General features: G+C 37.8%; 1 protein-coding gene across 1 annotated transcript in view; it reads left to right on the top strand.

Annotated features, from left to right (window-relative positions):
* Positions 1–13,922, top strand: part of LOC120546562 — a 63,536-nt gene extending 49,614 nt beyond the window's left edge. The window contains exons 7-16 of the mRNA XM_039781552.1: positions 3,540–3,683; positions 3,812–3,983; positions 4,164–4,264; positions 4,454–4,498; positions 4,787–4,983; positions 9,538–9,733; positions 11,520–11,663; positions 11,792–11,963; positions 12,528–12,628; positions 12,938–13,922. Of these exons, the coding sequence (XP_039637486.1) occupies positions 3,540–3,683; positions 3,812–3,983; positions 4,164–4,264; positions 4,454–4,498; positions 4,787–4,983; positions 9,538–9,733; positions 11,520–11,663; positions 11,792–11,963; positions 12,528–12,628; positions 12,938–13,150 (1,485 nt within the window). The 3' untranslated portion in view covers positions 13,151–13,922. The remainder of the gene's footprint in view (positions 1–3,539; positions 3,684–3,811; positions 3,984–4,163; positions 4,265–4,453; positions 4,499–4,786; positions 4,984–9,537; positions 9,734–11,519; positions 11,664–11,791; positions 11,964–12,527; positions 12,629–12,937) is intronic.
* The last annotated feature ends 206 nt before the right edge of the window (positions 13,923–14,128 follow it).

A 14,128-nucleotide genomic window follows, 5' to 3' on the forward strand; every position in this document is an offset into this window, starting at 1 on the left:
GCTGGACTTGAATGAGCAGTGGACCGTGTTTTTGGTGAGCCGTGGTGGATTACAAAAAGACCTCACATATGGAGCACTTATTTCCCTCAATTCAATTTTATTTATAGTATCAAATCATAACAAGAGTAATCTCAAGAGACTTTACAGATAGAGTAGGTCTAGACCACACTATAATATACAAGGACCCAACAATTCTAGTAATTTCCCCAAGAGCAAGCCTTTAGTGCGACAGTGGCGAGGAAAAACTCCCTTTTAGGAAGAAACCTTGGACAGACCGAGGCTCTTGGTAGGCGGTGTCTGAAAGTGCCGGTTGGGGGTGTGATGAAAAGTAAAAATACTAGTTGTAGTAGTTCATGGCATAGCAAGGCACTGCAGGGCATTACAGGACGTAGCAGGGCACAGCAGAGCATAGCAGGGCGTAGCACGACATAGCCAAACGTAGCAGGGCGTAGCAGGGTGTAATAGGGCATAGCAGGGCGTGCAGCAGGACCGCGGCGACAGCTGCAACCATGATTTTGGTGCCACCTTAATCCAAGGAAATAAGCTCCCCAGAGCTAGGTTAGTAACAAGCATGACTGGCTCAATAATTTCACCCGTAAAGTTATGGATATTTTAAAACAACTGGGCTATGTTTTGCAGCTGGAGCTCCTCCCCAAACATGACACGTCCCTGATGTTTTGAACGTGAAGATGTAAGTTAATAAGCATAGATAAAGTTAAGCTTGTAGCTTGGTGTATTATGTAAGGTTTTCTAACTTTTGGATGTGATTTGTGGCTAACCTAACTAGCTAATGTTAGTGTAATGCTACCGTGATGTGGCTAACATGTCTTGTAACAAACGTGGTTTCATTTGTCTGGGTAGTTATGTTAGCTAATTTGTCTAAGATAACGTATCTCAGCTAAACTGAGCTTTGAAAGCTGGGGGGTTTTGCAGCGCAAAGCAGGCGTGCCGATGGTATCAGAGCTCTCTCCTCTACGAGTCACACTGAGACAGATCATGTTTAATTGCTGGTGAAAAGTGAAAGTGGCAGTTGTATATAAATTGCTCTTAATAATCTCTTATCTCACATTCTGCCTTGTCTTACTTCCAGTACAACAGTAGCTATAAGTTTTTCCCTAAAGTTTGTTATCATATGTTTAAATGGTAAATTGTGTTTTCTGTATTGATGATTTTAACATTGTTTACAGAATAGTATTGGGAAAATATTATGTCGCCTGGTATAAGTTAAATTTCTACTTATATTTGGTTTAATTTTAAGTAAACCCTGTTGTTTAGAGGTAATCTATACATTCTATAGTTATTATAGTTTTATATTTCATAGTTTTATATATTGTGTTAGGTTGAGTTTCATTCACGAAATACTTTACAGTTCATAAAACACTCTGGGCTATGTTCACATGCGGTATTGTTACTTTGGTAGGATTTTGAGAAAGGACAGGCTTGGGTCCAATAGAGATTTAACAAAACTCCACCACAACATAACATAGCCTTAAGGATTTTAATTTTGTACAGACTGAATCAGTTAATTTCCAAAGTGGATGCATTTTTTAAATGTTTAAATGTTTTAATTTGTTGTTAATAGTTAAAAAAAATCATTGACTATTTTAATTATTTGGGTTATCTTTACATCTGCTCCGTCCAATCAACTTCAACACATTTTCAATGAATATTTCCAAAAAACATAAACTCTTTTTACTTAGTTCATTCAATATTAAGAAGTGTGAGAGTTAAATAATGAATGTGATGCTTTATTGTAATTTACCATCGATATGTTCATATACTTTTCCACCAAGATGTTTAGTCACCTTAACAATTTGTTCAAAGTTTAGCTCATTTATATATTTTACTTCACAGACATGGGAGGACGCTCCAGCTCTTCTTCCCGTCCACTCTCTCCTGACCCCCCACCTGCTCCTAGTGAGATAATTTTTGCAAATTAGTTCTCATTCATACGAAGTTAAACAACTGTTGGAAGATTTTGTTTTATATTAACATTTATCGTACTTTTTTTTTTTTTTTTTTTTTTTTTTTAGTTTTCAGTAAACCTTGGAGGACAATAACCTGGGCGTAAGTATGCACCTAAAAGTGAACTTTGTTACTTATTTGTTCTTTCAAATTACTAATGCATGCTTGCTTAATACTTATTAATACTCTAGAATTTCTCATTTTTGTGCAATTACTTATTTGTGACCATACGCATACCTGCCAATGTTTAGTTCTTCACAATCTGGGAGTTTTTTGCATAAATTTGTGCATAGCTCTGGAACAAAAACACTGACACATCCTCGACACTGTACGTTAAACTACGGGAGCTCAACCCTACTGCAATTACCCAAGTTCAAGTGAAAATCTTATCTATAAACTATAAATTCAAATTAATTCAAATAATTGATTTATTGCCCAGCTCTACTTTTATAGAGCATTTTGCCTAAGAATTAAAGTTAAATGCTTTGACATAATCTGTAAAATCAGACATGTTGTATTAATAAAGACATTTAAAGGGTTGGGGGACAGCTGTGATACTTTTAGTGCATAAGGGTGAGGTCATTATTATAGGCTCTATTCATCACCTATCATTTTATTATTATTATTAAAACAATATACTAATATAAGTGTGCAAATTAATGTATCAGTCGATATATCGTACATCCTGAGTAATTTACATTTGTTTGTCTGTGTTGTTGTTAAAGTCTAACATACTGTAATGTATGTTTCCTTTCCTGAGCAGAGACAAACAGAGACAGAGTGATCTGCAGTACGTCAAGGACTATAAACCTCAGACTGACGGCCAGCAGCTCAGGATTCTTCTTCATGGACCAGTTGGAGCTGGAAAGTCCAGTTTCATCAACTCTGTCCAAAGTGTCTTACACGGCAGAATGTCCACACACGCTTTGGTGGACAACACCTCTGGCAGCTGTTTCACCAAAAAGGTATTAACAACTTTTGATTGTATTGACAGACAAAAACAAATTAATTATGGCATATAAATCATTGCAATAGTAAGATGTTTAATCATAATTATCAGGGGTCCAAGCCCGAAGAGGCTGGGATCCACGTATGCAAGGCAACGCAGCCATCTTTGTAGCTGAGCATACAATGTAACAACAAATGACCAGTGCTGTTTCTCCTAAAACAGTTTTCAGCTCCAATTCCTAAGGTCCGAATCTCCAAATTTGTGATGTGAATGCAAAGCAGACTAACCATATTTTGTGATTGTAAATATGGGATTTCTGCATAAATGTGACACACTATTGAATCTGTCTGCTTAATGCTGATTGTAAACTGTAAAGAAAGAAATCTTTATGTGATATATGTAACTATATGTAACCAAGATTAAACTGTCCAATGACTGAGCTACCTGTTGGTCCATGTTTAACCAAGAAAAACTAATCAGAACTGATCTATAGAATAAAAAGGAACTAAACTCAATTAATTAACTATATAATAAAGTTAACTATATGGTAGCTGGGTATTGATGTGTTGATTTTTGCTCATAATTATCATAATAATTGTACTAACTCTTCATATATGCTTTATAGTACACAACCCACAAGATCCAAAAAGACCAACAGACCTTTTACCCTTTTGTCTTTACTGACATAATGGGCCTGGCCACGGACAAAGGTGTCTCAGTGGACGACGTCAAACTGGCTCTGAAGGGACGCGTGAAGGAAGATTATGAGGTACAGTTGCTCCAGAAATATCTTCCACAAATTTAGTGAATGGGATTATTTTAGATTATATTCAATTATTTGTTTATAGGCTACATGATACAACCGTTCTTTAACATGGACTCAAATTCCTTTTGCAGTTTAATCCTCAATCAACATTGTCAGATGGTAATTCATTCTACAACAAACATCCGACTACCAACGACAAAGTGCATGTTCTAGTTTGTGTCATTGATGCCAACACAGTAGCTAACATGACTGAAGAAACTGTGGCGAAGATTCGCAACATCAGGATTGAAGCCAGTAAACTGAGTAAGAGCATAAAAATGTTTATTCTTCACTACTAAAGAATTTAAAGAGCACACTCATTGAAAAAAAACATCTTAATGCCACCTCTTGTAACTTTGTTTGTAGCTTCTGTATTCACAGAACAGCAGTTGTGGTCTGTCTGTATTTGTATTAGTTACAGGACTAGTTTTGTTCTTCTTGCAGAAATTCCTCAAGTGGCCATTTTCACCAAGATTGATGCGGTTTGTCCTGAAATCAAAGAAGATGTCAAGAATGTCTACAAGGTCAAGTCCCTGAAGGAAGAGGTATGTTTCATTAGTAGTTTTACGAATAGAATCACAGTTGAAAATTTAGTTATTTGGTAAGAATGCCCTATATTCGAAATCTAAACAGTTTATTTCTCGCCTAAAATGTTCACAGAAGTGAATTTAGTGATGAATAAGATGGCAAAAATGGTTAACATTGTTGGTCTGTCTGTACCCTCGTTGACCTAGGTCCCGATGCTGAAAAGGGAACAGCGAAAAGACCCTAACCCTGAAGTAGGAGCTGAAAGAGTTACAGCAACTGTGGCCAGAGGAACATAAAATTCCCCAAATTGGTCTAGTCGGAACATGAGAAAAAAGGGGTTCTAGGAATTTTATGTTCTAGGAACTGCAAAAATCCCTCCGGTCGGAAAGCGGCTAGTGTTGATTGTCATTATTATTGCTGGTCTACTTATCTGCTTAATAAGATCATTATCCGTCCAATTGATCGTATCGGTACAGTGAAAACAAAAGCCTCAATAGTTCAAAGGTCTGAGCTGTAATTTGTTTGTTTTTTAAACGTAGATGGAGAAGTTCAGCGTAAATGTGGGAATTCCAATAAACTGCATCTTCCCTGTGAAGAACTACCATGAAGAAATCGACCTCAACAATGAGGTTGACTCACTTATCCTGACCGCCCTGAAACACCTCATCAACTTCGGAAAGGATTGCATCAACTTCCACAGTCCAAAAATTGAAATTTGGAGGTCAATTAACTGGGGGTGAGTGTGTCTCTCTTTATCTGTCCTATCTTTATTACTAAAGACTGTTCTTGAGTTACTAATGTGCATATGTGTATGTGTATGTATATATATGCATATGTATGTATATGTATATTTTTATCTTCTTACTCTGTATATGTATGTACGTGCGTACGTACATATATGGATGTGTATGTGTATATATGTGTATATGGGGATATAGGTTTATATTTTTATCTTTTTACTCTATGCTGCTATTTGGAAAGGATTGCTCCAACAGAATTTTGTTGTATCGCATACAATGACAATAAAGATCTTTCTATCTATCTATCTAATGCAAGCTCGCTATAATACAACTAATCAAGAATTTTTTTACAAAAATTAATAATTTCTGCTCTCACGTGATCAAATCAGGCATGTTCTTGAATCACTTATTTAATTATTTGTGTACACAATTTAAAGTGCTCATATTATGCTTTTTGGCTTTTCCCCTTTTCTTTATTAGAATAGAATAGAATAAATCTTTATTGTCCACCAGGGTGGAAATTTTCCTTTGGCTCACCAGACATACAAGAAATAAACATACAGACTAGAGTCCGGATCGGGCTGAGCCCGACAGGCATTAAGAAATTTATGTCCAACCCCGACCCGAGCCCGAGACAGTTAAAATCTCATCTTTTTTCCTCTCTGACACATGTAGGCTACGTTTGTTTGTGTGGAAAGCCCTTTTTTATTAAGCAACTGTAGGAAGGCATTCGGAAATGTCAACAGATGAGCTCATCAGCACATACGTGGCAACAAACGCACGTTAATAAGCTGTTAAAATGTTCAACGTGTTAACCTCTCGTGATCGCTTCGTTTCCGACCGTGATCAGAAAACCAGGAGAGACTCATTACCTCCAGGACAGACGTTATAACATGAATAACCATTAACTCTGCTCCGGTTGCATCTACAACACGTCTGCTTCCTCTTTCTCTAGGCTATCTCTCTTCTGCCCACTTAACCTCACACACTCACACACACACAAACCCACACGCACTGAGCTCTCTTAAAAGGAGCCGCAGCACCATTTTACAACAAATTCCTTATCGCGCTGATGTGACCGAGCCCGACCCGACCCCGACCATAATTTCTAAATATCTGTCCGAACCCGGCTCGGCCCGTCGGGTACCGTCGGGACCCGTCGTCCTCGGGTCGGGTATCCATGCCTTAATACAGACAATATATCAGACATAGTAAGTTGAGTATAAAAAAAGATATCAAGATAAAAACAGAATAAATATGCTTAAATTCATTAAGATAGCAGCTCATATTGATTTTGTCACTTGGTTTGGTTGAGGATACTGATGGCATTTGGAATAAAGGATTTTTTAAAAACACTTTTTGCCAGAGGCACTCTGAAATGCCTCCCAGACTTCAGGAGCTCAAATTGGCTTGAAAGAGGGTGTGTACTATCTGCATTGATCTTCCTAGCTTTCTTCCTCATTCTATCAGTGTATATTTGGGTCAGATGTTTTGGGGGTTTTCCCACTATTTTGCTAGCTATTGACACAATTATATTAAGCTTGTTCTTGTGTTTGCATCTTAAATGGCCAAACCAAGCAGAGAGATGAAAAGTTAAAACACTTTCAATGTGTGTGGTGTATACTAGCTCAGTAATCTGAGCACTGACGCCCAGACAGCTCAGTCTTCTAAGGAGACTGAGTCGTTGTGAGCATTTCTTAAAAATATAGTCTGTGTTATCTGAAAAACTCAGATAGTTGTCAAGAACCGTACCTAGGTACTTAAAAGTTCCCACAGTTTCAACTACTAGGCCATTTAATAAAACTGGCTCTATTGTTACATCTTGTTTTTTGCAAAATAGTAACTCGTTTTTCTTTGCCACATTGATCTCTAGCTCGCTATCATTGCACCATGCTTCAAGGGCCTTTATGTGTGCTAGATAGGAGGCCTCACCATTCTGACTGGCTAGTAGTCCTTACCTAGGTACTGTCAGGGCACGCCCTCATACTGTGCTTCTGACTGGCTAGTAGTCCTTACCTAGGTGTTGTCAGGGCACGCCCTCATACTCTGCTTCTGACTGGCTAGCAGTGCTTACCTAGGTACTGTCAGGCCACACCCTCATACTCTGCTTCTGACTGGCTAGTAGTCCTTACCTAGGTACTGTCAGGGCACGCCCTCATACTCTGCTTCTGACTGGCTAGTAGTCCTTACCTAGGTACTGTCAGGGCACGCCCTCATACTCTGCTTCTGACTGGCTAGTAGTCCTTACCTAGGTACTGTCAGGTAGTGTTAATTTCGTCAGACGAGACGAGACTAAATATGTTCGTCAACGACCTTTTTTTCCATGACTAAGACGAGACGATGATGAGACTGCGCCAATGACCAAAAACGCTGACTAAGACTAAATTAACATGCATTATTGTTGACGAAAAAAGACGACACTAAAATGTTTTGCATAAAATAAAAACTAAGATAAAATCTCTCTTCATTTTCGTCTACAATCGTCTACTTTTTCATCATGAGATAAAATATTCAGCTGTTACCGAGACCCGGTGCTACGGCACCGACAGGTTCCCTAACGACCGCTATCTACCGGACCGAATAGCAACGCAGATTTTGGTGCCACTTAAATGCCTGCGCTTCTCTCTGATGCTCCTAAACGGACGTTAGAGTCAACCGAAACATCGCTGCACGGGGCGCTAGTTAACACTAAACTTGGCAACAGGTAACGTTAGCATACCGTTAGCTAGCAGTTGGAGTAGCTAAACACTGTTACAATCATTGACATATATAAAAGGGTTACAATGCTGACAGCTAAACGGTGTAAAGTTTGTCTCTATTTCACTATGTAGGATTCCAACACGAGACGTACGACAGTCTGCAGCTGCCGTTGTCTGAAAAACAACACATGTTGCGTTCACTTGAAATACGCCTCGCCAGTTTCGTGCTGCATTTATTTTATTGTAAAATATCCTTTTCCAATGCAGTGATTGTTTTTGTCGTTTACTGGTGAAATAAGGAAGAGGCTCAATATTTATATAACTTTATATAATTTATTTATTTTTATAACTATTTGACTGAAATGGTTATCAGAAATAATTTATTTAAAAAAAGACTAAAATGTTTTGACTAAAACTTGACTAAAATGGCAAGATTTTTAGTCGACTAAAACTCGACTAAGATACCTTGAATTCTCTTTTGACTACAACTAGACTAAAATGACGAGACTTTTAGTCGACTAAAACTTAACTAACAAAAATGTTTGGCACAAGACTAAGACTAAGACTAAATTAAAAATAGGTGACAAAATTAACACTACTGTCAGGGCATTCCTCTTACTGTGCTTCTGACTGGCTAGCAGTGCTTACCTAGGTACTGTCCAGCGGCGGTTTCTCTTGGAGGCCAAAGGAAGCCTGGCCTCCCCATCAAAATATAAAACATAATTTAAAATATAAAAATATATATAGAACTGCCGCTGTGTGCATGTATTGTGCAATATGCATTCAATATACTAATTTTAGCTATATATCATATGCTGAAGTATATTCTGGAGTGTTAAAGATTAAAAGAAAAAATAACAAGAACCTTACAGAACAGAAAACCGTGACCCTAAAACTGTGATACGAACCGAACCGTGGGATTTGTGAACCGTACCACCCCTACTGTCTACATAAAGCTCCCAGCTGAGGTCCTATAACGTTAAAGTTAAGCCACGACGCAGGAAACAAGAACGAGTTAATTAATTTCAACAGTCATTATGTAACCATAAGGCAATATGATCTCCATACCAAGCTCACTGCCTTCCTCGGTAAAATTTGTAAAATCATTCAGGGTAGCTATATCTTTAGATAATGAAGTTCAGAGGTGTTTGGGGCCCAGCACAATAACTTCAATTTTATTTGAGTTTAACTTCAGAAAATTTTAGGTCATCCAGGATTTAATGCATGCTTGAAGTTTAGCTTACTGACTGGTTTCGTCTGGCTTGATTGACAAGTATAATTGGGTGTCATCCGCATAACGGTGAAAGTTAATTGAGTGTTTCCTAATAATATTGCCTTGAGGAAGCATATATAAAGAGAATAGAATTGGTCCAAGAACTGAATCTTGTGGAACGCCATGGCTAACTTTAGCGTACCTCACTCTGTAGCTAAAACGGAGCGCTCAACACACAGGGTGAAAAGAGGAACTGCAGCACAACAAAAGATGGTGTTTTTTTCAAATTAAACCATGTACACCTATTCTGGTACAACCTCTAAATACAATTATGAACCTGAAAATGAGCATAATATGAGCACTTTAACATGACATAATATTGTTAATATTTTTTAATGTGTTTAAACTTACAGTAGGTAAGTTCTGCCTGTAGGAGTTGCTCTATCAAAATGATCAATAAAGTGCATAAGGGTGAGGTAGGTATTATAGGCTCTATTCGTCATAGAATAATATACTAATATAAATTTTCCAATAAATGTATCTGTCAATATATCGTGCATCCTGAGTAATTTACATTTGTTGTCTGTGTTTTTGTTAAAGTCTAACATACTGTAATGTATGTTTCCTTTCCTGAGCAGAGACAACCAGAGTGATCTGCAGTATGTAAAGAACTATAAACCTCAGACTGATGGCCAGCAGCTCAGGATTCTTCTTCATGGACCAGTTGGAGCTGGAAAGTCCAGTTTCATCAACTCTGTCCAAAGTGTTGTAAAAGAGAGAATGTACAGACAAGCTTTGGTGGACAACACCTCTCAAGGAGGTTTCACTAAAAAGGTATTAACAACTTTTGATTGTGTTAAAATTGTAGGAATATTTTATTAAGAGTATGTGTGCATGTGCTAGCTTTGAAAGAGCTGTGTGCAGTCAAATAAAGGAAATGGTTAAAAGTACTCCGGGTGAGACCAGACAGTGTGTGTGTATGTGGCGACAGAAGAATCTCCCCGGAGACAGGAGGATGACTCAAGGAAAAGGATGAAGGTTGAGGGATAAAAAAAGTAAAAAAACAAAGCCCTTATGTCAGGCTTTATCACAGTACTGTACATCCAGTGAGCCAAACTACTCTAAAATAAACAATGTTTAGAGGGGGAAATAAGGGAAAATAAAACTGTGTATAAGAGATCATAGCATCATTCAACTATTATTTAGGAAGAAACTTTTGAAAAAGCTACTGCAAATAAACTGTTTAAGGCCCACAGTTGACAAGAATTCTGACTGCTGCGCAACTGACTTCCCGTTTTTTAAACTGAACATTTTGCACACACACACACAAAACAGCTAACATGCAGGAATTTAGGAAGCGCTGTCGCTCTGCTGTCAAGTTAATGCAACTAAAACTGCTTATGCCCCTCAGTTAGACCACATTTTGTGATCGTAAATATGGGATTTCTGCATAAATGTCACACACTATTAAATCTGTCTGCTAAATGCTGATTGTAAAGTGTAAATTTTTAAATGTGATATATGTAACAGTGGTGTAGTCTACGTGGTACGCAGGTATACGCCGTATACCCACTAGGAAATATCAATTTATTATTATTAAGGTCAAGAATTTCCATATACCGACTTACAAAAAATCTGAGAATACGTAACGATGATAGTTTTGTGAGAGAACATTCACAATTTCATTCATAAATTCACCGTCTGTGTTGCGAGTCACTTAGGAACAACAACACAGTTGCTTGGCATTAATGTGAATCGCTATAGACTATAGGAGATATAAAACGAAAGCAAACTCAAACTACACTCTTTCAGTTTTCGTAAGCCGGCCCATGAAGCTACTGCCGCTTCAGGTGACACTGCAGCAGACGTTAATGTACAGAATATATAGAAAATGAGCCAGATGAAGCTGATGCTGTAACAATACAAAATATGCATCGAAACCTACAAATATCTTGGAACGATTATTGACAGTAAACTGATTTTTAAGGCAAACTGTGACAATGTTCATAAAAAGGTAAACCAGCGATTGTTTTGTCTGAGAAAACTCTCCTCCTTCCACATTGATAGAACCTTGATGACTATTTTATCATGCTTTTATTGAATCCGTTTTGTCTTTTTGCCTTGTGTTGTGGTTTGGGATCTTGTCTCTTAAAAATAGAAATCGTCTGAATCAAATTGTGAAGTGGTCCAGTAAGCTGATTGGAAAGCCACTGCTCAACCCAGAATCCCAGAATCCAGAATACACTTAGTGTATTTTAGGAACAATGATGTCTCCTTTGTTACGTTTTATGTTCTAACAGTCTGCTGCCGATGGTGTGTATGTACGCATGTGTATGTGTGTCTGTAAAAAGGAGGCTGACGCACCCAACTTCCCACTGTAAGCCAAATCTACCTTCGGGTATAAATAAAGTTACCTTGAACTTGACCTTGACCTCACTCTGGGATGGGCAAGTATGAAGCTGGGAGGGAAAATCACAGTATACTCACAACAGAAAACTAGACTACACCACTGATATGTAACTATATAATACGGTTAACTATATGGTAAATGGGTATTGATGTGTTGATTTTTGCTCATAATGATCATAATAATTGCTAACTCTTCATATCTTTTTTATAGTACACAACCTACAAGATTCAAAAAGACCAACAGACCTTTTACCCTTTTGTCTTAAATGACATCATGGGCCTGGCCCCGGACAAAGGTGTCTCTGTGGACGACGTCAAACTGGCTCTGAAGGGACGCGTGAAGGAAGATTATGCGGTACAGTTGCTCCAGAAATATCTTTCACAAATTTAGTGAATGTGATTATTTTAAATTATATTCAATTATTTGTTTATAGGCTACATGGTTCAACCGTTCTTTAACATGGACTTACATTTGTTTTGCAGTTCAATCCTGAATCAACGTTGTTGGAGAATAATCCATTCTACAACCAACATCCGACTACCAACGACAAAGTGCATGTTCTGGTTTGTGTCATTGATGCCAACGCAGTAGCTAACATAACTGAAAGAATTGTGAAGAAGATTTGCGACATCAGGAGTGAAGCCAGTAAACTAAGTGAGAGCAGAAATATGTTTATTCTTCACTACTTAAAGGTGCTCTAAACAATGTTGGGTGACGTCACTTCTTGTTGACATTCAAAGTATTTTCAAACATAACGAGGCTAGCTCGCCCCTCCCTCCTCCTCATCCCGTGCCCTCTCCCTCCCTTCCGTGCTTCCGCGCACTAACCCCCCAACCCCCACCCCAAAATCCTTCTTGTCGGGTATTAGCTGGAACGCTGGAAGACTGTTTGTTATGTTTGATGGTGAAGGTTGGCCAGTTTGTTTTTGTTGGCATTTGTGGAGCCTGGGCTGTCTACAGAGACCGCGTTGTTTTACAGTGTGTTCAGGGGACAGGCAGCTCGTGGATAGTGAGGAGATGTTTGCTGTATGTGACAAAAAATGTTCTAGCCTAAAAAAACGCGTGACATCGCTTAGAGCACCTTTACGATTCTATAGATCACACTCCTTGAAAAAAAACATCTTCCTGTAACTTTGTAGTTGCTGTAATACCAAAACAGCAGCTGTTGTCTGTCTGTATTTGTGTCAGTTACAGGACTAGTTTTGTGTTCTTCTGGCAGATATTCCTCAAGTGGCCATTTTCACCAAGATTGATCAGGCCTGTCCTGAAATCAAACAAGATGTCAAGAATGTCTACAAGGTCAAGTCCCTGAAGGAGAAGGTATGTTTCATCAGTAGCATTATGAATTTGTTATAGAATGACAGTTGAATATTGAGTTACACGGTAATAACATTTTTAATACGAGCACAGTAGTTTGGAAAATATTAGGGAAAAAATCTTGAGAGAGAAGTTCAAATGCTTTTTTCTAATATCTGCACAAAGTTATTGTTGATGGTCATTATTATTGCTGGTCTACTTATCTGCTTAATAAGGTCATTATCCGTCCAATTGATCGTATCTGTAAAGCTAAAACAAAAGCCTCAATAGTTCAAAGGTCTGAGCTGTAATTTGTTTGTTTTTTAAACGTAGATGGAGAAGTTCAGTGTAGATGTGGGAATTCCAATAAACTGCATCTTCCCTGTGGAGAACTACCATGACGAAATCAACCTCAACAATGACGTTGGCACGCTGATCCTGAGCGCCCTGAAACACATCATCAACGTCGGAGATGATTGCATCAACTTCCACAAGAGTCCAAATGTTGAGCCATATACGTCAGAAAATAAGCCTAACACTTGTTAACACAATGTGGGTAAGGTTTTGATCTTAAACAGTAATTTCAGTTTATTTCAACCTTTCAACCCAATGTCAAAGATGTTGTTTACATCAGTCACTTAGACACAAAAACATAGGAAATTAATAAGATAACTTTAAAATTAGATATATTTACTAGAGCTGTCAACATTAATGCAAATTCCTTTTAACGACACATGGATAAAAAAAAAGGGTCTTTTGAATGGCAAGTTGAGTAGGGTTGGGCATTGAGAACCGATTCCTACTTGGAATCGTTCCAAAAATTACAATTCCACCAGGATCTTTTCTTTATTAGAATTGTTTCTTTATTGGAATCATTTGGAGGATTTGGTTTCAAATCCGATCATCGTTTACAAATTTAACATGCGCAAGTTTTGGTTTCCGTAGCAGCCAGGCGCTTGTTGTGTTGCAGCCATGGAGCACAGTAAGCGGTGCCCTAATCTGGCTTCATTTTACGCAAACCACTATTGAATCAAAATAAAACTTTCCTCTTATTTGAGAAATAGGCATGTGACCCGTTTCAACTCCAACCCTCAAAGAACCGGAAACAAGAATTGATAAGAACAGGAATTGAAAGGAAGAATCGGATTTGGGGACTCAGAATTGTTAAAATTCAAACAATGTCCAACTAGGGATGGGCGATATGGCCTAAAATCCATATAGTATGTAGTGTTGACAATATTGATTGTGCAAAACTGTAATTATACAACATAATGTTTCAGATAAATAAAATTCAAGTACACTAGTTGCAGAGACATTTGCAAAGAAAAAGCTTAAAGTATTGGGTTTCTTTCCTTTAGTGCAAACCATTCTAAAAGGCACAACACTTAGTTAGTTTAAGTCCTTTGTTCCTAAATGCCACCCAAGATGCATAAATACTTTCAGTATTAGGCAAAGATGCACAAATAATTTAAATAAAAACATATTTCAAACAAAGTTTCTTACCTGCAGCCAAATGTAACACAT

Source organism: Perca fluviatilis, chromosome 18 (assembly GCF_010015445.1).
Source record: "Perca fluviatilis chromosome 18, GENO_Pfluv_1.0, whole genome shotgun sequence".
NCBI classification, from domain to species: domain Eukaryota; kingdom Metazoa; phylum Chordata; class Actinopteri; order Perciformes; family Percidae; genus Perca; species Perca fluviatilis.